The following is a 26,294-nucleotide window of genomic DNA, read 5'->3' on the forward strand; positions in this document are numbered from 1 at the left end:
GTAATGGGTAAGGCCGTATCATAGCGTCAATTTCGGCTTATGTGAATTGACCCTATCGGTCAAAATCATAGCCTTTTCATTAAAATGAATAATGTATCAGAGTGTAATTTAAAGCTTCAAATATGTTTTCAGACAGAAATATTCCAAGAATGCAAGTCAGGTATATTTCTTAGATAAACGACGGTGGGGGCATTGCATACACTGAAATTCTGAGTTCTCAGGTTTCCTGAAATCCAGCGCGCACCATTAATCATTCATTGGGGGTCGGTCCTTCAGTCAATGGCAGCTCTGAGTAAGCTGAAGCTAGTTGTTAGCTAATCCTTCCTGCCAAGGGGATCCTGAGGCGAGAGAGGACAACTGGACAGTCATTCACCCGTGCTGCTGCCCACACCTTGCCCCTCTCGCCCCGCTCCCAGGGTGGGTATGCGTGTGCGCTCACCCTCCCAGACACACACCCAGGGCTTCCCAGAAGGAAAATCAAATTTGGCATAATGTTTAGCGCGACCGGGAGTTTCCAATAAAAAGCAGCTCGGAGTTGTGGCGTAATGGCTCAGGGTGGCTCTCTAAACCCTGAATAAACCCATCTCCTACGTAGCTCTTTAATCAGTAAGAACCACCATTACAACAAAAAGTCTTCTTCAACCACTCCGCATCAAAGCCTTCCCAAGTTGGGCTGCGAATCCTGGCGTGGTTCCCCAGGGAGGCACCTGAAGTGGTGGGATCTCCCAGTGGGACGCAGTTCCTTAGGGATTCCCTGCCCCTGGGTTATTATGGAAGCCGAGTCTGCTGCGGTTAGGGAAGGGAACACGGAAATTGGGTCCTACCCGCGTTGGCCAGTGTTTGGCTGGGACGCAGGTGTGCGCAGAGGTTGAGAGGAAAAGAACTCACTTCCACGCTTTAACCCCCCATTTCCTTCGCTGCCCCTGGAGGACTCAGCGGCAGGCGCGCAGCTGAATTCCGCGCAGCGTTGGCTGGAGTCTGAGGGTGGCCGTGTGGCCGTGAGAACAGCTGGGATGCGTGGCCCCGAGTCTGGGTGCAGCTCCTCTCCACTCGGCTTCTCCACCCCCTCACTCTCTCTCATCCCCTCCCTCCTCCACACCCCCGCCCCCGGGACCGCCAGCCTCCCTCTCCGCACCGCCAGATAGTACACAAAGCGGCGGGTGAGAGGAAGCCTCGCAGGCGTGCACGGAGCAGTGAGATCACTGGCGTTATAAATATCTCAGTGCCAGCGCCGAGATCCGTTCGGGTGGCCTCTCTCTCTCCCCCTCTCCCCCTGTCTTTCCCGAGGCTATGTCCACCCGGTGCGGCGAGGGGGGCAGCGCCAGAGGCACGCAGCCGCGCGGGGGCTACAGAGCCCAGACCCAGCTCTACAAGATGCACTTAGGACCCCCGCGGCTGGAAGAATGAGCTTGTCCTTCCTCTTCCTCTTCCTCAGCCACCTGATCCTCAGCGCCTGGGCTCAAGGGGAGAAGCGCCTCGCCCCTAAAGGGCAACTCGGAGCAGCTGCCACTGATAGAAACCTGGGAGGCTCCAGCAGTAGCCAGAGCAGCAATAGCACGACGTCTTCCTCTTCCTCCTCCCCTACGACTTCTCTGGGCAGCCAAGGAAGTGGCTTGGAGCAGAGCAGTTTCCAGTGGACCCCCTCGGGGCGCCGGACTGGCAGCCTCTACTGCAGAGTGGGCATCGGTTTCCATCTGCAGATTTACCCGGATGGCAAAGTCAATGGCTCCCACGAAGCCAATATGTTAAGTAAGTTGCCCGCTCTCCAGCAAAACCAGTCCTAAGCGGGTGGCCAGACATTCGGGAGGAACAACCCATTATTCCCTGGGCCACCGGGTCATCTTCGCTAGCCCCGGTCCCTGGGACCCAGCTGGCTTTCAAAAGAGCCTGGCGGGTGGGGTGGAGATGCGTTTACATGGCGTGCACACACGTACGGACTGGTGGGTATAAGGAATGGCGATTCCTGAAGTGTAGGCTGCCCGGGGCTGGTGCGCAGAGATAGGTACCCTGTTTCCAGTATGCCCTGGTCCCAAAGAAGAGCCCCCAGACTGTGCCTGGAGAAAAACCAAAAATCTTCTTTCTCCTTCAGTTCCTGTTTACCAGGCTAGCATCGTTCATTAGGCATCAAAGTGCATCCCTTTTTCTTACCCACGACTAAAGGTATTTTTTAGAAAAATCAAATCTCACATACCCCAGAACTGCCACCATAACCCCTAAATTATGTGTGTATCTATATGCATACTTATGTCTATTGTGTATACATATTTGCACACTGTATACCTATAGGATATGTGTATATTCTGGGGAGACCAGACATCGCTTGTTTGGAGGAAAACAGTGACCTGGAAAACTGGACATCTTTAGAAAGGGTGACGTGATAGACATTCGAATTATTAGCTCTAGAGTTGGGTTTAGCAATGTTCAGTATCTTGAGATCAAGACACCTTGTTAGGAAGAGTGGCCAGCCTTTGCTCCCCAAAGACAAATAGGGTAAAGTTCTTTATTTTAGAAGAAATACAGAGGATGTTCAGTTTGGTACAGGTGAAATGGCATAGGGTTTTATTTTGAAGCCAAGTTTTAAATTTTCTTTGAGTTTTCTCTTTAGGTATTTCTTTCTCTACTTTCTCATTTCTCTTCTCTTCCACTCTACCTGCAATTCCAGACCATCACCTCCGCTCCTCTGCTTCCCCTCACTGCATCTAGGCAGCCGGGGGTTGTGTGCAGAACCGGGGTGATCTCTGTCGGGCTCTCCCTCTGCAGGGCCAGGTCGCTCTTTCTGCAGGGTTAGTCCATCCGATAGAGGCAGAGCCTGGCCCCGAGATTCCAAAGAGAGGGAAATGTGTCCAGGAGACAGCGCTGCGCGCGGTCCCTCACCTCAGGTGGTCAGCCTGGTCGCTCCCAGGTGTACTTCAGTCTCCACTCACTGTAAGTTTGATTGTTTTGACCACGTATTCTTTTCCTTCTCTAGAGCAATGCCTGGCCCATGGAAATTGCTCACTTAATCTCTTGCTCACTTAAATTCCTCATTTAAGAATGAGGAAACTGAGGCTGGTAACTTGCTCCTTCTCAAACCCAGGACCGTGTGGGCTATTTTTTGGGTTTCTTCTTTCCCAGGCTCCACAGGAGCGCAGGCGTCACAGCAGGGTTGGCCTCCAGAGCCCTGTTGGAGGTGCCCACATGGATGGGGTGGCAGGCTGGCAAGCCTCTTCTGGGGGTTCAGGAGCCGGATGAAAAAGACTGGAGGTTTGCTGCGGAACAGGAATGGGTGGACGCCCGCCCCCCCCCCCCCCCCCCCCCCCCCCCCCCGCCTCAGACTAGTCACTCGGCTGTGCAGCTCCAGCTAGCTGTGCTGCACGTGGTGAGGTGGCCTGGATACAGCTAGAGTGGCCCTCCATAAACGCCCCAGCTGTCCCCGGGCCTCCCACGCACTTCTTACAGGAGCCTGTGCCTATGTGTTAAGGTTCATTTCACTCTTACCAAACAACTCACCATTTCTGGTGGTAAGGTGAAAGGAAATTTCCTGAGATTTCAGGGGCAGCAAGAGTTAAGTCTATTTCAGTATTTCCATTTCTCCTTGTTTTGTCCCACACCTTTTACTCCTTCAGACATCAGAGCTCATTCCCTACTGCTAGGAACCTTTCCTCCTTTTCTTAAGTGAAAACCTCTTCTGTTCTGTTCTTGTAGTTTATCTAAGAAATTGGTATCAACAGAGGATAACTTCTGTGTTCCCAAGGGGCAGACCCCAAGTTAACATGCATCAAGCAGCAGTTGGATCCCAGGAGAGTAAAAGAATGTGTCTGGGGTGGGTTTCATGTGCTAGGGATGTCTGAAAAACGGACTTATTCCTGAGATGTTCACCCTCTTCTCTTGGAAAAAAACCCACATAGACAAAAAAATGTTTGCAGCTTAGGCCTTGCCCAAGGGACACTTGCAGAAAAGCATAGGAAGGGAAAGGAAGACAGCGCAGCAAAGAATATATTCAGCTAAAGAAGACCCTTGACCAATATGTTATATCCAAGGTCCAATTTATTTTAAAAGGCACCTTGAAAGGTATCTACAAAAGAACAGGATGTTTCCTAAACAGTGATTAAAGAACTTTCTTTCAACTAACAATTTCTTACTTCCTCGCAACTTACAATAACAGCCTTTCGGAGTTCAGTGTGTATGTTTCACATGGCATGTGATCATTCACTTATTTATTCATTTATTTATTCATTCATGCACCTAGGATACCTACCTCCCCCAACTTGATTTTTTGGTAACTTTTAGATTTGTTGGGGAATTGTTTTGTTTTTGGCTTCCATAAATTTTTGTCGCAGAAGAAAGAATGACTGAAGTGTTCAAATCATGGTGATTTTTCTGCTTTGTGATGCCCAAGGGTCCAATCCTACTTCATAAGGTTTTGCTACCTTTGACTCATGAAGAATTTATGGAATATGTCATGTTTACCAGGATAGCATGTAATTTTGAAATTTAAAGTGAATTTATGCCCTTAAGTAGCTGTGAACGAGAAACAGAGGCCTAATTGCCTCTCTGAAGGTGCAGCGCTTAATGGTTCCCTGACACACTGGTTAGGGTACACGAGGAGACATTTGTCTAAGTCTCACAAGGGACACTGAGAGAGCTGGGGTCATAGAGGACGCACCAGAGTTTTATCTGATCGTCTCGTTCTACTGTCTATGAGTGAGCAATGGCAGAAAACTTACTTTTTGTCATAGCTTGCTACTTCAGAAAAGAGTCAGAACTTTGCCATAAAACTGCATTCTAAAAGGTTCTTTTAAGCTCAATGGTCTTCTGTAATATTTGTGAGAACAAATATATGTGTTTCTCAACTATCATTTGACATCAACATTCTTGCAAACTGTGAATGTTTTCTAGTTTCACCATCAGAAGTACGTGCTAGCCCTAAATTTTTGAAACATAATTTGTTTAGTTAAAGTATACCACTAAGTATATTCTTAGCTCCTCTTACACAGTAGTTATCCCATTTTTCGAACACAGAGAGAAGAATCAAGCTCATTGAGCGTAAACTCTCTTTATGAGAAGATACTACGGAAGGGTTAAGAAAAATGGGACAGAGATAGATGATGACATCCAACTGTTGAGTAGTGACAAAGGCTTTGCTTTAACTTATATTTGGTAACGTTCATTTCAATACAATGCCTCTGCTGACTTATCTAGGGCCATTGAAGAATAGGTGATTGAACAATTGTCAATCTAAGGAGCAAAAGCTTAAGGCTATGACTACAGAAAGCCAAAGTGTCATGTAAAATATGAAAATTCCAATCGTGTATTTTGGTTAAACTGAATCCTCAATTTTACCAATTTTTAGAAATCTGAATTCACTATCAATATTTATGTCATATAAGGTCAGCCTTTACATTGTTCCCCAAACCTAGATAAATCAGAATCTCTATCTTCTGTATAGAAAAACTCAAGAGGAAAAATTCTGTTACTAATGTAATCAATGAAGAGAGATAAACTGGATATTTTAAAACTCAGATTTGGTAATGTTGCAGCATATCGATCATTATGTGAACACAAATAGAGAAATTTCAGTTTTAAATTATTTTTCCTTGAGGACTTTCAGATGGGCTGTTGAAAGCTTTTGAATGCATGGACTGTCTGTGTCTTATTCACTAGGTAGGACTAGGGAGAAAAGGGTGAAGAAGACTACATAACTATATTAACTGTATTTAATAGAATTTTATTGTTTTAAAAATCGGGAACATGCTAAAAAAGTCTAAGTGTGTATTTTCTTACCGAAATGCTTACTTTGTAATGCATGCTTATGTTTGTAAGTAAGAGGATTAAACAGTTGTGTGTATAATCTGGGAGACACCAAGTGCTTGCCTCCTGCAACCCCAGAATTCCACCCAGAGAATTCCTTCTGTGAGCACTGCCCTTTTCTTTTGATGCTCTTAAATGTGAACACCCTAGGAAATATAACACTGTTGCTTGCACTTTAATATGAATTAATTTATATTCATCCCCTCCCCTTGCCAGGAGAGTACTAACATGTACTTCTATAGATGTGCGCATGTGGCGGGTCCTCAAAAGGAAGAGAGAGATAGTGAGGTAAAGAAAGTCCACTTTAGCAAACATTCATTGGCTATCTATGATCTGTGAGACATACTTGGACTTAACACACTTTTGCTTAAGGATATTATCTTGGCATCCACAATGTAAATTGTAAATGCTCATCAAATTTATTATTACTGACTCCCAGAAAGTCAGGAAATTACTGAAATTGAAAAAAGAATTCATTGCAGGGAAATGTTTCTTAGGATTTAGATATGTGTGATTTAATGCACATAGATTTATTATCTAGAATGTTATGTAGAAAATTTTTAGTGAGTTACTTACCGAGATTTAGCATAGTAAAATCACAGTCTCTTGAGGGAGGCAGGAAGCTGAATTGTGAGGCTTATTCTAGAAAAGAACATTGTAAAATTACTATTGCAATTACATTGGAAATTCTGATCTTACCGATATTCATAATATTATGCCATAATTACATGAAGACTTAGAAGATCGTACCAAAGTTGCCTATGTGAAAAAAACAATTTATTTAATCTTATTTCCTCTCTATTCCTCATAATTTTAAGTAGAATGATATAAGTAAAAATATTTTCAAGCTTTCAATTAAACATAATTTTCTTAAAATGATAACATCTTTTTATTTTCAGGCAATCTATCATTGTATGCCGAAACTTAAAAGAAAAGGAGCCATGCAGTATGTAATAAAATAATGTATTATTTCATCTACCCCAAATATAAAATTCATCACAATGCAAATTTTGCATAACATATATACAAACAGAAGGTACAGTGTTAGGAAACAAGTTAAATGAGTGAAAATGGGTCTTTCTTATAAATAGAATGTTAGTGGTTAGAAACCAATAGTTTACATAAACAAATATTTATAGATCCCTTTTGTTTTGACCTCTTAAATGTCAGCATGCAAATACATATACTTAGTGAGAATTTTACCTTTTATGCTGTCATGTACTTTTTCACTAATATACAATACATTTCCATTTATAAAACCAGGTACCTTTCCAGAGAGTGGAATAAAACACCTCTAACAGTGTAGAACCAATGGATAAATTGCGGGGAAACATGCAACTAAGTCTCTTCTGCAAACTCCATACTGTCTATTCTGCAGCTAGACAATTATTCCACACCTAGACAATATCTCATGTTCTCCCTGTGTCACTTTTTAACACATTTACACAGTATTCACAATTACAGCTCCCCATCTCTCAGACATCTAAAATCCATTAATGCTGTTTTATCAAGATCATTTTGCACTTTTGATAGAAATATAACTTTCTACCAGGTTTCTATTTATGTTTTACAAATATTATTAAACCTGCTCTATCCTGTGGTGTTTTTAATTATAAAAAATTCTGTGTGCTTCATTACTATTTGATAAAATGATAATGCTTCTAAATCTTTAGATGCACATCATAGTTTATAATTTATATAGCAAAATCTATTGTAAATAGCATTTTGGAAAACATTTTGCAAAAAAGGATTTGAGACAGAAGTTTTTTTAGCAGTTTCTGTCTATAAGCAAAAGAAGTTCCTTTCTAACAGTTTTTAGTTTTTCTTTTTCCTTTTAAAGAAACATCTAATAAATTGATAGCGACAGTTTTCTTGATATGTGTTTTATTTATTCTAGGTTAAGGAACTTAGTTCTGCTGCTCTCCTTCTCCGCAAGCTTTCTGATCAAGTATTGTTCAGAAACCAATTTGAATAAATAAGTGGCAGTATTTGTTAAGTTATAGGTGTTAGCTCACATTGTGCAACATCAGTGCTCAATAAAGATATTCTAAAAAAAAAGATATTCTTATGTGTTTAAACATATATATGCATATCCACAATATACTACTTTTTTGTAAGTTGAATAAATTTTTGTATGTATTTCAAATACTCCAGGAGTAGATTATTATTTCAAGAAAAACAGATGAATCATTCTATTCCACAGTGAGGTCTTAATTATTATATAGTATATGCTCAAAGTATTATAGATTGAAATATAGATTTTTTCCTTGTCCCTCGTATCTTTGTTTTCTTACTTTCTAAGATAGAAGATAGGCCCCTTTCTAGTATCAGTGAGCTATATTATTTTGTCCTTTTTTAAAAAAACAATTTGATGTAGGCAATTAACAAAAAGCACTATATACTTCTCTTGTTCATATAACATATATGAGACGATAAAACAGGTAGAAATTCCAAGTATACACAGACTGAGTCTCATTTTTAAAAATGCTCTATGAACCATGGTGTGTGGTTCTTTTGACCTAGTGGATTTGGACTTTCAAATTATTACAGGATACAGTGCAACTTTGACTTGGGAATACTAAATGTAAGCATTAACATAATAAAATACTTCATTAAATTTTTTTCCAAGAAAAGTCATTCAAAATGCAAGATGTCTCAAACCATAATCCATTAAACACTTGATTGAGCCAACAATCCCGAATGATTTATAATGCTTTTAGTAGTTTATGTGTAATCTGAAATAAGCTACCCACTAAATGATTAAGTATGGTATATATTGATTTGTACTCCTGTGATTATGATACTTTGAGAAGAGGGATTTTTTTAATGTAAATAAGTGTTTTTATGTCAACAGTTTATGCTAGTCTTGAGTTTTAATATTAAATATTGCATTACATCTGATAGAAAGCAATACATAAAATCATTTTGAAAAATATTTTTTAAAAGTCCTTCAATTCCTTTAAAGGTTGAAAAGATTCTACTGTCAAACATTATTTACTAAAAGTGACTTATCATTTGCAAAAAAGAAAAGAATTACCAGTGAAGCAGAACTACATCTTTGAATCTTGAAATCTATCATATTAAATGAACATTTTATGGCTAGCCTTTTTAAAAACATAATGAATATCACAAAAATGTGAAATACTTTTAAAAATCATATTCATAAAGAATGGAAATAAGTTATGTAAAAATTTAATTCTTCATAATGGTATATGGAGGAGTCTGTGTTTTATTTTGGGATTTCTGTCATCCTAGGTATTTTGGAAATATTTGCTGTGTCTCAGGGGATTGTAGGAATACGAGGAGTTTTCAGCAACAAATTTTTAGCGATGTCAAAAAAAGGAAAACTCCATGCAAGTGTAAGTAGAACCACTTTATATTTGTTAAAGGTGTTATGGAGATTTTACATTTGTACAATGGAATGAACTGACTTTTTAAATTAGTACGTAGATAGGACAATTTGTCCAGAGAACTTAATGGTTTTTTGTTTTTATGAAATTATATGTACACTTATCCAAAAACATTGTATATGTTTTTGTAAATAATCATATAAATGTTTTATTTACTTGAAAAGATACAGCTTACAAAAAATTATAAGGGTAATTGCATTTGAAAATAACATTCTCAAAGTGATTGCTATTACTTATTTCTTAGAGCGGTTCAAGTGAGAAGAAATATTATGGAAATAATACATTATGTAACATTTTAAATTTATATATTTATGATGGTTGTGTGTATGTGTGTGTGTTTAGTTGACGAGGTTCTTATTTAATTTTTTAAGCTATTCATGATGTCCACAATTGGGTCTAAGTGATATAACATATTTTCATTTTAAAAGTACAGAGGAAAGAAACCAATAATGAGAACATTTTGACTTTTTATAGAGAACTTTTATTTTATCCATTTGCAAAATTTTCACCATGTATTTTTGTAGCACCAAACAATTATTAAAACTATGAAGAGTTAGCTTACACTAATAAACACTTCTTCAGACCACCTATACACTTTGTGAGCAATTTATAAATTACAGAGTTCTGTGCTTTGTTCTGAAAATGTTGATTACTCGGGAAGCATTAACACATTTTAAAGGTAATAAAATATGTTTAGCTTAGTTTTCCTACTCACAGATTCTGTTAATTTGTATTAGTATATATACATAGCACTTAAAAGTGATTTATGCCTTTTCTATAGTATACTGTTGGGGTTTTTTTAGATTTTACTTATTTACTTTTCAGAGAGAAGGGAAGGGACGGAGAAAAAGAGGGGGAGAAACATAGATGTGAGAGAGAAACGTGAATTGGTTGCTTCTTGTGTGCACCCTGACCAGCACCAAACCTGCCACCAAAGCATGTGCCCCAACCAGGAGTCGAACTGGCAACCTTTTCCTCTGTGGGACAATGCTCCAACCACTTGAGCCACACCAGGCAGTGTACTGAGTGTTCTAGGTGTACTGTAGTGTACTAAGTTTTGTCACATTAAATCATTGGAAAAAGCAAGTCTTTAATGCTAGTCCTTTAATTCTTTTCTTTTTTAAAAAAATATGGATCACTTCATGAATTTGCATGTTATCCTTGTTCAGGGGCCATGCTAATCTTCTCTGTATCGTTCCATTTTTAGTATATGTGCTGTCAAAGCGAGCACAGTCCTTTAATTCTTATGCCCTTTAATTCTTATTAAATGAATAGGAGAAACATAACTTTTCCAGTTTTCAAAATATATAGGAAGTTTTAGTTGAGTGCAATCAATTGAAACTGATCATTTAGGATGTACTCTAAAGTCCTTTAGAAAATCCAATGAGAATTCCACTTGGCTCAATGTGTAAGACTTTCAATTTTCCTTTCCCTAACATCTAAAGGTGGTTTGTTAAATACCTCTCTAGGAAGAAGCAGTAGAATTCAAGCTATTTCTATAGCTATTGGAGGATTAAATGAGATAATACATATAAATCTCTTATATTAGTATTTGGTGCATTGTGAGTGCTCAATAAATATTAGTTATCACTGTATGATTAAATATCATAAACTGAAATCTCAGTTTATTAAAATAAATAGGAAACCTGTGTTAAGTTCTTTAATCACACACTGCCAGAATTTTTAAAAGATTTACCTATTTCATTTTCTGGGGTGGTTATTACATTTTAGCAAGGTATAATATAGCATTCATAAAATAATTACTTTTTGATTGTTTTATTATTTTAAGGAGCAAATTTCTGCACTGCTTTGGAAAAGTAGGACATGACATATTATTTTTTAAAAATCGATTGTGAAAAATCCACAAATCTACAGAATAGAAAACAATTGACCAAACATCTGCATGGAATAAATTTTCCTCAGTCAGCTTCAAAGTTATAAAAAGATTGAAACCTTCAAAATCTAAACATCAGAATAATATGTGGTGCATGTAAAAAAATCTTTCTCTTACTGATTTGTTTTGGGTGAAAATCTTGATTTTTTAAATATTCAGATTTGTGCCTTAGAACATGCAAAAATTAGACTAAACTTAGGCCAGCTTAAGGATAATTGCCACAGAAAGCAACGTATTACAAATGGATGCCAATTAGAAAGGTCAAACCGAGAGGTTAGGACACATGATTCCTGTGTCAAAAGCAAGTAACAAATTTCCAGAAATTTGACCCAAATGTCTAAGGATGGCTGGCTGAAATAATGCAGATAATGCAAAAACAGCATCTGTTATTCTTTCTCATTTTGGCAGGCTAAAATTATTTCATGGAATAATGACTTTTAAACAGTACAAAGCAAGTCTTGCTCTTGTCACTCATCAAGGCTCTTTGATATAAGTCATTCTGATGACTTTGAGATGAATTGTAGATAAAAATTAAGCCCTATGATTTTGTGGATTCTTTTAAAACCAGTTGTCTAAGCTCACTTTCTCTTATCAGAGCTTTTATTAGCACTTTTTTTTTTCTAGATGGAAGCCTAATTAAATTATAAAGTGATTTACTTTTAAGGACGTTGAATTTAGAAATGGTATTAATCCTAGCAATGATCAGTTTTAAGCACAGATGGCTTCTTTCCTGTTATCAGTTTCTATTTAAAAATGTTGAAAAATTGTTCTTGTCACTTTAAATATACTTCCAGTATTTGATTTAGTTGTTTTACAAAATTGCATCACCACTAAAAAGGCTACAAACCCTTCTACTTTCAGGATTAAATGTGTAATTTGTTATTTTTTTCAAATGAATCATTGTAAAGAGTCATTTAATGAGCACCTTCCTAATATTTGTGAGACGCACACCCACACATGACAGTGAGTCCTCAGTGTCATCAATAAGCTCTTGGAAGCTGCAACTTTGAGCAAAACTATGGATAAAGACACCAAGTTTACTATAGGCTGATTGACATTAACACAAGTTAGTTACTGTGGCATAGCTCATCATAAAATGTTACCGAGCTTCAAATAAAGACCCAAAACACTTCTAATATGAAACCTGGAGACATATATGAGCTCTACAGACATTTAAGAAAGATTAATGAGAACAAGAATGAGAATTCTTTCTGAAGCCACTTATTCCAGTTCAGGTCGCAGGTGGCCAAAGCCTCTGCCAGCAGCTCGGAGCACCAGGTGGGGACCCACCCTGGACAGGACGCCCTTTCCATCAGGATGCACTCACATGCACCCACACTCACTCACGCTGGTGCAATGTAGACACGCCAGACCACCCCATGTGCATATCTTTGGGATGTGGGGAGACATTGGACTTCGCAGAGAAAACCCATGCAGATGTGCTGAGAACATGCAAACTCCACACGGACAGTAGACTCGACTCAAAGTAGATTTTTTTCTCATCAATGTTATAATAAAATGATGTTGAGAGAAAACCTTATTTGAGGACCTGCTGTGTGTATAATATCATCATGTATATCTTAAATTTACACAATGTTACATGACAATTATATGTCAATAAAACTGGGAAAAATTTAAAAATTAATAAAGAGTAGTTTTAGGGTTTTTATCTACAAAGAAAATGTGTACCAAAAATGTAAAGTATTCATATAATTATGGGGCAAGTAAATCCATACTCTTGAAAAATATTCATAGATAATTGTAGGTTCTCAATTTGATTTCATAGTAACAAATCAGAGTATTGAATATGAGTTACTAAACAGAGATAATATATTTGCATATTTTTTTCAAAGCTCTTTCAGTCACATTACATAATTTGGTGAGGAAGAGTCTCAGAGATGTTAAATATATTCCTAAGTTAACACAGTTAAGTGACTGAACCAGACCTGTCTTTATAGGCTGTAATGCTTGGTAGGTGAAAGTTAGTTTGAAAGAAGATATTATGTTTCTTTTGGAACTAATTACTGATACATGGTTTTCACCCATCATTTTATAGGAATTAATAATTTCATGATTTAATAATACTTTTTATATTACATTTTAAAGAATGTATACTGTGGTTCATCCTGAGAATATTTTGCTTGCCCACCCTCTTCACACCACCTGTCTGTCTTCTTCACTCATTCCAAGCTCTTTTTGAAATCTTTATCCCCATCTACTTCTGTATTTTCCAATTCTTGCATTTAAAGTCTGGAAAGGAGGGGATGTGACCGCCACTGAGCAAATTACTGAGTTTTACAAATGTTGGTTATTCAACACAATGGTGACTTTCATAGGGAACCCCTGTCAAGATGAACTTTCAAAAGAGAAAAGACATCTGCTTTGTTCACAGAAAACCTTCATCTAGAAATGCTTCATCGTCAATGGACACAAAGATGGTACATGGTTTTATCAGCCCAGAATGGCCAGACCTCGGCAACATTTATTCTGATTTCTTTTGTGTGCTAAGTTTGTAAATTCCGCAAGAAGTTTTCTTTGAACTTTAACCATCTCTGTATGCACTGCTCCCTGCACTCATTCAAGGTACATACACCTACTAATCTACTCGCAGCGCTCCTTAAAACCTCTGCTGGTATCTAGTTAAATATACAATGTAACCAAATTCTTACCATGGAGGTTTTTTCAGTATTCTTTACAAGGATGAAGGTGTATGGTGTAGGAGTAGAAACTGCTTCCCAAAACGTCATGGGGGTTAGTCATAGCCCCCCCCCCCCCCCCCCCCCCCGCCCCACTATGGCCTCTTTCTCAACTTATTCCCGGGCTGGGCTCACTTACAGAACTGAGCATCCTTCTTTTTCTGTCTCTGTCTCTCAGCCTGTTTGTTTCTGTTCCTTCTTGACACTGTTCCTGTTCTCTCCTCGCGTTTGTTGTCTTTATTGAAAGTCCCATTTGAGAGCCTTTCTGCATTTATCTGAGGTGGGTCCAGTTGTAAGAGGCCTTGAGTGGGGTGGTTAAAAGCACAATTAGATTGTGTCATTTTAGTTAACTTAAACTGTATCATTACCTTTCATTTTTCTATTCCTTGGCTTTACAAACTCTAAAACTAGAAAAATGCAAGGTACAATCTATTGTGAGGGTTGAGCATTTTAAGTGAAACAATACATATAAAGCACTTAGAATAATGTCTGGAAAGTGTATCAACATTTCATGTTAAAAAAGGATCTTGAATTTGCTCTCAGGCAGCTGTTTGATGATCCTCAATCTCCTCTCTTAGAAGACTTTCTGATTTGGGGGTCAGGCAGCTGTGACCCCTCAGATATTTAGACCATCCCTAAATCCTATTTATCATTGACATTTTTTTCTTGAGGTTCAAACTTTTCATGTATTATGTAGCTCCTTATCTCCTGAATATTTCCTTTTCCAAGGAACTTAATTTGAAAGCAAAATTCCCAGGCTTAAGCTCTTAAGGAGGCAAATATTTCCAGTGCTCATAATTTCATAATTCTTTCAGAGCTCTATTGTGCATCTTATTTTTTTCCCTCCAAAAGTGTACATCCCAGAAAAGGTGGTCATCATGTATTCTTTGGTCTTTTCATAAAGTATGCATGATAGCTCATTGCCTATTGGGGAAAAATGTTTCAGCTTACTTTAAAGATCCAGACAGAAGCGTGTGGTGAAATTATTTTTGTTTCTCAGGGTTTTAGGGGATCATGTTTGGAAGGAAAGCTAATTGCAGAGTTTACGAAACAGGCATGGAATGTTTGCTTGATCACCCCTAAGCAAGGACGAGAACGTCCTCTTTTCCTGGTTTCAGAGGGTGCCAGCTGGCTTGCCTGGGATAAGAGTCTGGACTGGACTTCCTGTGCTGGGCAGAGCGAAGAGGAGTGGGCGGCCCTAGAGCTGGGCCTGTTAACGGAAAGGGGAAATGGAGGCTTGGGTAATAGTTACCATCATTAAAAAATAACTTATTAAGCACTGCACTCTTCCAGTCAAGACCATGAGCTATATAAAGACACTCAAATAAAAACTTCCCTTGCCCGCTAAGAGCTTTCCATTTACATAATAAAGGTGAATGTGTAGTAATTCAAGCTCAAAAATGGGTTCAGGACTCTGCCTTTACAGTAAATACCAGTTTCCCCTCTTTTTTTCACACTATGTAAATTTGGCTGGAGGACCTACTTTACTGAGGAGGTCCGGTTGTGAGGAAATGACTTGTAGCTTCAGAGATTCAGTTCAGCCGAAAGAGAGACTTTGGGTTATATTTCTCTGATGGTTTGGGGAGTGGCACTTGGTTTTCACCGGTATTTTAACATGGAGCAACTTCAGGGCAAGTGAAACTGCAAAAGCCTAGGGCATGCCTTTGGGTGGTATGGTGTTATGGGAAGAGCTTGAATCTAGGAGTTAGAAGATCTGAGATCTGTCACAGGCCTACCCTCCCACTCGATAAATGTGGGGCTTTAGATGAATCATTTTCTTTACATCTCTGACTAGCAAATCAGAAAAAAAATCCGAATAATCTTGGAATTATTGTGAGAATTAAGTAATGTATATAAAATACCTCAGTAGCCCAGCTTTATTGAGTAATTAAGAACATTTGAAAGAACACTTCTGTCTTATGATCTCCAAGTGTGGTCCTCACCTCACCTGCATCAAAATCACCTGGGATGTTGATTAGTGATGCAAATCCAAGGTCTCACCTCAGACTTACTAAAACACAATCTCTGGAGATGGGGCCTGGGGATTCTGCATTTTGAACCAGATTCCTGGGTCATTTTAAATCAATACATGAAATTTGGAGGAGAAATTCTATAGTTGGATTTCTTCACTACATGACCTCAGATTGATTTATTATTAAAGCAACTTGTATGTTTCTTTGGTTGTTGAGTATGAAGAACCGAGATATTAAATGGACAGAGGGGCAGGGCCAAGCAGGAACTATGGCCAGGTGCTGGAGATGGCATGGTATGGTTACAGCTGACCCATGTGAGAATTCTATTACAGTATAGAGTAAAGGGCAGTCTCCATGCATGTTGGGACCCTGTTCTGGGGTATTCTGCTTGGGAGCAATTGCAGCAGGGTCTGGCTTTCAGCCTTCACTCACCATCAAAGGCAGGTGCCTTTGTACAGGAAACATCACACACAACCGTACAAAACAGCCTGGGGTAAAGGATACCTGTCAAGGGCAGCCCCCCTGGTAGCAGTGGGGATGGGAACAAAGAAACACTTTAAGGATGCAGAGGGGAAGAGAAGAGAGATGCACACAGCAAGGAAACTTTACTTAGGGCACAATTTGGTCTATAATTATTTTTTATTACAGTCTATAATAGTATTTTAATTATTTAATAATACTATAGCCTATAAAAACATTTTAATTATTTATATTTGGTTAATTATTTCTTAACTTTATAAAGTTTAAGGAAAAGAGGCAAATCAAAAGAAAGAAAGTGAAATCAAGAATTAAACTTGATTAAGTACCCAGCAAACCCCAAGATTTATAATGGCGTTAGTCCAAATTTACTCCTCTTTCTATACCTCTTTCACAGACTGCACATTTACTTTTCTAGTTGCACATAACGAGAATTGGTACTTGTCTGCATAGCCTCAACTCACTCATTACAAGATCCTCAATTATCTTACAACATGATATTTACCAAAAAAACCAGAACTATGTTAAAAGGGTTTAGAATTTTTTTTTTAAATACCATTTCAGAAAGCATTTTGTTTGGCTTAATTGACCCTCAGATTTTAATTAACCAGAATTAGTTTTTGGGGGAAATATCCCAGTTAATCAAAGTTTTATCTTCTGTGAGCTGAATTTGACCTGTGTTCTAAATATCCATTGTATCCTTACGTGTGAAGAGATGAGCACAATCAAAGCAAAGTGTCCCTCTAATTCTAAAGTTCTTGTTTTCCTTAACACCACCACATTTAACAAATATATTTTATTTATTTATTTTGTAGAGAGGGAGAAGGGAGGGAGAAAGAGAGGGAGAGAAACGTCGGTTGGTTCCAGCTCCTTTGCACTCTGACTGGGAGCGAACCTGCAACCCAGGCATACGCCCTGACCAGGAATCCAACTGGCACCCTCTCACCCTGCAGGACAGTGCCCAGCCAACTCAGCCACACTGGTCAGGGCAATGACACCGTGTTTTCCCTTCTCTGAGTAATTTGGATATTCAAGAAAAAATAGTTTAAGTTGTATTTGTTTTGTCAATTAGGATTATATTAAATTACATAGAAGTGAGCTGATTTAAACATTTCATTTTAATTATGCAATTATGGCTTATTGAATGAAACTTGTTCTAATTACTATTTTTAAAGTTTATTTTATTTATAGTTGACATACAATGTTAAATTATTTTTGTGGTGTACAAGAAAGTGATTCTCTCTCTCTATATATATATATATTTATATATAAATCTTAAAATGTGATCTCAACAATAAGTCTAGTACCCCATTAATACAATGCATAGTTATTATAATATTAATGACTCTATTCCCTATACTGTACGTTACATCCCCATTATTTATTTTATAACTTGATGTTTGCAGTTCTTTTTTTTTTTGCTTTTTCATTGCATTTACTGGGGTGACATTGGTTAATAAAATTATATAATATATCATCTGTATATTTTACTGTGTTCGCCACCCCACGTCAAATCTCCTTCCATCACCACTTACCTCCTTTACCCTCCTCCCATCCTCCTTTGCCTCTGGTAATCAGTATATGTTGTCTGTGTCTATGAGGTTTTTTGATGTTGTTGTTTTCTTAATCCCCTTTTTTTCCACCCTGCCCCCCCCTCCCCTCTCATGGCTGTCAGTCTGTTCTCTATCTAGGTATCTCTTAATCCCCTTTCCCTTTTCTGCCTAACCTCCCACCCCCTTATATTCTGGCAACCATCCGTTTGTTCTCTGTATCTACCAGTGTGTTTCTTTTTCATTTTGTTTGTTCATTTGTTTTGTTTCTTAGATTTCACATAAAAGTAAAATTACATGGGATTTGTCTTTTTTGGTCCAACTAATTTCATTTAACATAATACTCTCTAGCTCCATCCATGTTGTCACAAATGGCAAGATTCCATTCTTTTTTATGGCTGAGTAATATCCCATTCAATGTAACTTGTTTTTACACTTTCAAGATTAATTAAAAACATAGATAATTTAAGTCAACAAAGAACACAGGCAAGACAATGTGCGTACTGTTTTTCATTGTAAAAGTGGTAACTAGCACTGTGCCTGGCATGTAATACAGTCAGTAAACATCTGTTGAATAAATTTGTGAAAAAATGAATTTGAAACATTAATAGGAATGCTTTACAAACATTTGACTGATTGGTTTTGTTGTAGTGGTCAGTGGAGGAAGGGCAATGATGTGATGGGGGTCTTGATTTCAATATCTTATTTGAAATATGATTCCCCATGCACTTCATAGCTTAACTGTAGTAAAAAAGGTCTTTATATCAACTTCACTTTGCCTAGGGAAATAATACAGTTCTATTTTAAAAATACATATTTTGCTACAGGACTTTTTATAATTCAAAGGAGATTTTAAAAATTAAAAGGAGCCTGAACAATTTGCTGTCCAAAATTGTGTAATGGTAAATACACACATACATATACTTAAATTCCTGTAGCTAAGCCTATGCTGCTTATTGGCTCTGCTATAAAGATGCTTCGTGTGTCACTTTAGAGACGGAGATGCACTGCTCAGGGTCACGATCTTGTCAAGAAGAGTGACAGGAACAGTCGATCCCTCAAGAAGAAACCAAATCTCCAGATGAAAAAACTCACTAACATGTTTGTTTCAAGTGGTTCTGTTCCATTGTAGCTGGAGGAATTTTTTAGACAAAACATTAAATTAGAAGTCAATTAAGAAAGCCAAAACAGTCTGACCGCCTTTACCCCTGTCTTAATGCGGGATTTAGAGTGACCGAGTGACTGTGAGTAGTGTGTGGCCCTCAGACTGCGAACATTTCTACCCATGTGACAGTTAGGTGACTTTTGAAAAATCCAGAACCTGAACAGCCAACTTTTATCTTAAGAAAGAACTTTTAAACATGAGTCTTGAGGAAGAAAAGAGAAAGTTTTTAGATTACCTAGTTTTAGAAGGTGACATCAGTGGGCTTTCACTCATATGAAGACCAGCAGGCAGAACGGCTATAGGTTTCATTCACTGCGGGGCGTGTGTGTGTACGCATCACACCAATAAAAAAGATGATGTTTTTTCTTTATTTTCTTTGACACTGCCAGGGGAAAAATAGGTTACATAACACAGTGTACTTAGACCTAACTGCCAAAATTAAAAGCAATCACAGCTATCTCTATTTTAGGAAAATAGATTTGTGTGTGTGTGTGTGTGTGTGTGTGTGTGAAACGGGTAGAAGTCAGGTCAAAGTATAATGTATTATGTATTTTTTAGAAAATGTTTTCAAATGTATTTTAAGAAAAAATATCTGAGCCAGGGTAAATATACCTGCTGCTTTTTTTTTTTTTTTTATCTTCAACTGAGGCCATTTTTTTCCCAATTGCTTTTAGAGAGAGAGGAAGGCAGAGAGGAAGGGAGGGAAACATCCATGTGAGAGAGAAGCATTGATCTCCCATATGCACGCACACGGGGGATCATATACCGCACACTGGAAATTGTAGGCATCTGGACCACACCTGGTCCAGGAACAATCCCGCAACCTAAGCATGTGCTGTGAATGGGAATTGAACCTGCATTCTTTTGGTTACGGGACCACGCTCCAACCAACTGAGCCACACTGGCCAGGGCTCTGCTACTTTTTAAAATGAAATTTCCCACACCTTTCTAAAATGCTTATCCTTCTATGTAGCAGAAAACATTCCAAGTGGCTTTTATTTTGAAATAAAACTTTGGGGTTATCTAATTGAATTAAAGAACATTTAAGTCCTTTAATGAGCTAGGCAACTATAGACACATCTAGATTTGACTCGTAAGAAATTATTTTTAATAAAAAATAAGAGCGATAAATGTGCTCTTCTAAAGTGATGTCAGTGTCAACCTTGGCCTAGATGTAGGCAATAGATTGTAGGATGAGAAAAAGCCAGCCTGCTAGAGATCAAATCCAGGGAATCACCAGTAGACACGTGGCCATTCCAAATGTATAGCTTCATAGCCCCCACATAAAGAGCCTCATTGATTGAACTACACTTGAATGTATGCTGTCGTACATAAAGTGAATGTGCTGTTGGAAATGTTCTGGAACTGGTTGGCTTCTATGTCAGTCCTTGGCATAAGCAATATTCCATGTGGCCCTATCAGCAGATCTGTGTAGATTGCCTCCCAGTGTCCAGGCTTCCAGATTGGTGTTGTGATCTATACTGCAGGGAAAAGTTTGGCATTATTAGAAAAAGCAAGACTTTTAATTCCAGTATAGAACCTCTTGGTCTGATATAAAAAATATATCATATACAGTAGGTCTTCAAATACCATTGCTTTGTTCAATGTTGTTTCATTATAATGTTGATGAGGGGGAAAAAATTGATTCTTCTCCCAGGTCTCTGTCTGTGTGGAGTCTGCCATTGTCCCCTGTCTGTGTGGGTTTTCTCTGGGGGTTCTAGTTCCCTCCCACATCCCAAAGATATGCCCATGAGATGAACTGGCCTGTTGAATTGTCCCAGGCCGCCCTTCACCCTGAACTACAATAAGCAGATTGAAAGGGAATTCTTTTACTTGTTTTTATTAATCTTTCTTACATTAATAGTCTGTATAGATGTCCTTTCTTTCTGTGTTTAATATTAGAAGAATTTGGTTCTTTATTTAGAAGTTTGGTTATTTTTTGATAAAAAATATGTCATAGGAACTTAATTGTGTTTATATCAGTTAGCCTATGGTAACATTGGTTTCCTCATACACCATTTCACTTAAATCCTCTGTGTCCAAGAATGATGCTAAGTGAGAATTTTTACTTTATATATATTTAGTGTTTTAATATATAGGCATCAGATATTTGATGCCTATATATTAAATATATACATTTAATATATAGTGTATATATTAATGTATATTATATCTGATATTTATACAAATATAAATTTAATATTTAATATATACTTATATATTTCTAAGTCTAGGAATTTTATATAAATTGTGCTCCCTGAAATTGTAAAACCTGGTGGTCTGGTTTATGATAGGAATTCTGATTGTTTTGAGGGTTATGAACTCTTGTGTTTGGTGAAAGCCACAGATCTTTCCTTAGAAAAATATTTTGATTCTCACAATAGCCCTATACATGTAAAGACTGTGGATACAAAGAACTTAAAGCTAAGACCTCAATGGACAGAACTGGGACCCCATGCTCAGGCTTCCCCCCCATCCCATATTCTTTTCATTCTTCAGCTTAGCCATTTCAGATCTCGTACTGGCCTACTTTGTCAGCCTCACCTGTTCCTTCTCTTGTGCGTCCTAAGTGGAAGTCACACTGAATTCCTTACAGTAGTGTCATGCTGACCTGTGAACACACTGTTCTGGCTCTGCTCCCTGAAAACCCTTCGTCACCTGACTCACTATTGGAAGACTGAGTTCAGTTGTCACCTTTTCTAGGAAGACTGTCCAGCCCTCTTCCCAGCTACCTCTATCCTTTTAGATCCCTTTCCTTTACACTAGCATTGGACCCTCTGCACACTGCTGTCATAATTCCATTTATATTTATCAAGCTGCGCTGTGACAGATGTTGACTTACCTGCTTTCTCTACTATTTCTACTCTTTCAAAGACAGATACTGCGTGTGTGAGTGTGTGTGTGTGTGTATGGGAGAGAGAGACAGAGAGGTTGATATTTGCCTGAAGTGTTGCTAATGATTCAAAAGGTAATTTTTTTCTTCCTGGCAACAGATATACTCTTGTGTATCCCCGTGTGAAGATATATTTTTTACTAAAAGAACCCTAACACATGCAATATTAATAGGGCCATATGTTACCCCCTCTCAGTACCATGAATCACACTGATAACGCTGAAAAAACATATTCTTGTTTCAAAGGAATAACATGACCACATTTCTCTGAACATGAATTCACGTTTTATTAGGCAATTATTTCTGAGTAATATAGTTCTATTTTCTTCATGGCTTAAAAGAGGAAAATCTTATAAGTTAATTTTTTAACTACAAATTTAAAAGTAGTTTAAAAGCAGTAACAGAATTTAAATATATTAAGAGTTTCTGTTATCATGTTTATATATATTGATACTATTTTACTAAGTACATAGTAGACAGAAATCAGTTTATAAAGATGAATAAAGTAGGACTATAGAGACAAAAGGGTACTTTAAAGTGACTTTTAAAAAAGCAAATATTTCTTTACAAAATAGAACGTAGTAGGAGGGCAGTGGTTGATGGGATTCTTATTTTTTTCTTTATAGTACAAGACCTCATTTAATTACACACTAAAAATACTTTATATTTTTATTCCCTAGGCCAAATTTACAGATGACTGCAAGTTCAGGGAGCGATTTCAAGAGAACAGCTATAATACCTATGCCTCAGCAATACACAGAACTGAACAAACAGGACGTGAGTGGTACGTGGCCCTGAACAAGAGAGGAAAAGCTAAACGGGGCTGCAGCCCCCGGGTGAAACCCCAGCACATCTCCACCCACTTCCTCCCCAGATTCAAGCAGTCGGAGCAACCAGAACTCTCTTTCACAGTTACTGTTCCTGAGAAGAAAAAGCCACCTAACCCTATCAAGCCAAAAGTTCCCCTTTCTGCACCCCGGAAGAGTCCCAACACAGTGAAATACAGACTCAAGTTTCGTTTTGGATAATGTTCACCTTGGCCTTGTGAGAAAGCACACTTCCCCCTCAGGAGTTTCCATAGGAGTCTTTACAGATCTGAAGAAACATTTTTGGACACAGCTTCAGCTCTACTACGCTGTAGTGAAGTCAGGTCATTTGTTTCTTCAGTGTGACTGAAACAAAAGTGTTTGCTGATAGGAACTGAACTGGAATTCTTTGTATAAATACAGGGAGCCCACTGCTTCAGTTCAGTAAAACGTAAAGCCTTTATGCTTAGCGCATACCAGGACTCTGTGTTTTCAAAGAGTTAAACAGCATGGACTATGTATTTTTCTGACTTTTACCTATCAACCCGAAAGAAAACACATGATACGCTTTTATTTTTGGTTTCCAAAGAATATTTTGATGCAGATAAAATATTTTATTAACTTTTGGTGGGGATTTTTTGTTTTTTTAAAAAAAAGTACCTCTGCGTTGAAAGTATTTTCTTACTTTTATTATTTTAATTAATATGACATGAACAATCATTTTAATGAATTATAAATATGTTTATAACCCATGTGTAACATGTGAATTTCTTTTTCTTATTCATTGCACTTTTTATTTTTATTATAATTATTTTTACCATACCTCAGATAATGTAAGTTTAGTTTTACATTTAAAAATGTTTAAATTTTCTTCAACACACCAAAGGCTCAGATTTGTGTGTGTGTGTGTGTGTGTGTGTAAATTCCTGACGTGAAATCATACCCCTTTTGTGGCTGAATTGTAATGGGTTAGAAGTAAAGAGACAATGTGAGGACTTTCTGATGGAAAGAAAAGTTGGAGAAAAGGAAGAGGATTAGAGGTACAAGTATACTAAGTTTACAGCATTTACTGAGAACCTCATTCTGCCTTGCCTTCATTTCTCCTTTTATCAATTCCTACCCTCATTCTTGAGCAGCTAGAGAAAAACATTTTATTCTGTCCATCAAGCATACACTATGATATTGGAGTGCTTAAAATACCTGTTCTATGACCCTCTGCTATCCCCACTGCGTAGATCCGTGGGGAGCAGCCCACTTACTGAGAACACGTGGAGAACCGAAGGACCTGAATTGTGTAACAGTGGCCCATGTTGAGTCCCAGTCTGAAAAACATTCTTAATTCTCAGTAGAACACCCTTTGGGTTTCCTGTCTGAATGCAAACCATCCCAGTGAATAGATTTGCCCTTTTGCAAGGACACTTTCTGATGCATATTTTTAAAAAGCTGATATGTGATATGGGGAACTTAATTTGAGAATTTGATGAGCTGAAAATGGCATTTAATACTAAATGTTGGGCATAAATCAGAAGATTTCACTTAAAAGAATTTGCATTATTTATTTTCTTAGATAATTTTTATGGAGTTCTATGAAATACAAGTGTTTATCTTCAAAAATGTCATGATAAAAAAGGTATAGCTAATGTTTAGAAGCATGTCTTTTGTAAGAAGAGCAAGAGTTCACAGAAGGTTTGTGGGTTTTTTAAAGAATACTGATAATCTGTTTTTTTAAAAAGTATAGTTTATTTTGGTGCACAATCACCAAGTAGAAACTTGTCAAAATTGAACTTACTACCCCCTAAGCAGACTGCTTTGTTTTAATAAAAGCAAACAATACCCCTATATGTATAATATAAATAATTATATTAAAAATCCATCCATCAAGTAAAACATAAGGCATATATTCCAGTATAGTGTTTTATTATAAAGCTAATAATCTGACATTCTCTGCATTTAATGCATGATTTTTAAAAGTATAAAATGAAATACTGAACTTTATATTAAAATTCTCCTGGGTTAAATGAAACAATGAAGTTTTGCACACAAAGGTATGTCCAACTCTTATTCAGTTGCCATCTCACCTTATATCATGGTATAAAGCTAAACGTAATCCTCTAGGTTATTCTCATGTACTGTTAAGAGTTGTGCATTGTATATCAGGTTCTTGGTACAAATAAAAATTAAAGTTGCAGAGCAGAAGAACCATAAGAATGTGCTCCTAAATGGGCAAGGAAAAAATGATACTAATGATGATTAACAACAAACTAAATTAATGCATTATTGTATTAGGCTAAGGCTGCCGATAGTTTATGTTAACCAAAAATAATAGCTTGTCTTGTACTCCTATTTTATTTTCATGAGTCTAGGAAGGTTAAAGTAAGATAGCTACCACATATATATTATGCAAGTCAGGACTCATTAATTTCAAATTTTAAAGCCAAGCTAAAATTTTAAAACACCACCTTTAAATTACACTTATCTTTAATTTACTGGCCATACGTAATTACATTCAATTAAAGCTCATTGAAGCAAAAAGTTACCTAAATTAATTAATCGAATGAACACATCAAGTACAGAAAACATGTATAGTATAAGTATAATTCCATACTAATATCTAGAACTTTCTAAGGGGATCCTTGCTTATGTAGTTTTTGATGATTTTTTAAAGTAATTGGACCTATCTAACATCAAATAAAGTTGTTTAACTGTGATTATGTTCATTGAAAAACATCAATGAATTTTACATTAAAATTTAGACACCTAACTTGGCTAAAAGGTACATGACGGCCACTTTCACACTGATGTTTTAGTTTAATTATACATGTTTAAGAAATTCTTTATTTGGAACATTAGTAGAGGTAAACAGATTTCCAGTAAGATGCCATAACACTGTGGATTTGTCTCACAAAACCAATTTGAGAGTGTGGGTGTATATAAATTACTTTAGTCCCTTTCACTGAGTTAAGAGGCCCAGCAGTTCGAAATCATATGACAACAGTAGAGGTTAACAAAAGTTATTTCCAAATTTAATAATTATATCATCTTAGATGCATTTATTTTATGTAATTGAAAATAAAACCATATATCTGGTCAGTAAATTTTCTATAAAATTGACCTTGAAACAAAAACCTGAAGAATTTTCTTACTTTAACAGTTTTTACCCTTCCAACAGAGACAGGAGCTAGGTTATGACTCCCCACATTTTCAATAACAAAATGAAAATATTGCATTAACCCAATACTTGTCTGGCACCATTTTTACAGTTGCCGAAAATTGCTCAGTTAATTTTAAAAATAAAAATGATATTATAGACATTGCTGTAACGGGAAGCAAACAAAAATAACTTGTCAAGGGAATTCTATACTTCCTTTGATACTGACTTCATTGATACATCTAAATTTTAATCATGTAAAATCAAATTTTAAGCCAATTGATCTTTTTAAAATTTTTGAAACAAATTTTCAGGTAAATGAACGTGACTTATATTTTTCTTTTAGAAGTCAATCCAACTGCACTGCCCAGTTTTTGAAATTAGATTATCAGATGATTAGGTGTCAGTCAAAGAAGTCACCCCCTGCATCTGCCTCCGGGAGAAAAGGGAGAGAAACCCAGCCTGAGCTGGGTCAGTGGAGTCATTTTTACA

General features: G+C 37.3%; 1 protein-coding gene and 1 non-coding gene across 2 annotated transcripts; one reads left to right on the top strand and one right to left on the bottom strand.

Moving 5' to 3' along the window:
• Positions 1-1,221: 1,221 nt before the first annotated feature.
• FGF5 (fibroblast growth factor 5) lies at positions 1,222-23,532 on the top strand. Its single transcript, XM_024577095.2, has 3 exons — positions 1,222-1,749; positions 9,046-9,149; positions 22,529-23,532. Exons 1-3 carry the CDS (start codon positions 1,404-1,406, stop codon positions 22,874-22,876), a joined length of 798 nt encoding a protein of 265 aa, XP_024432863.1. The 5' UTR covers positions 1,222-1,403; the 3' UTR covers positions 22,877-23,532.
• LOC112296456 (U6 spliceosomal RNA) lies at positions 10,325-10,431 on the bottom strand. Its single transcript, XR_002973904.2, has one exon. It is a non-coding gene; the product is annotated as a U6 spliceosomal RNA (small nuclear RNA).
• Positions 23,533-26,294: the final 2,762 nt, after the last annotated feature.

The sequence above is a fragment of the Desmodus rotundus genome, chromosome 4 (assembly GCF_022682495.2).
Source record: "Desmodus rotundus isolate HL8 chromosome 4, HLdesRot8A.1, whole genome shotgun sequence".
Taxonomy (NCBI): Eukaryota; Metazoa; Chordata; class Mammalia; order Chiroptera; family Phyllostomidae; genus Desmodus; species Desmodus rotundus.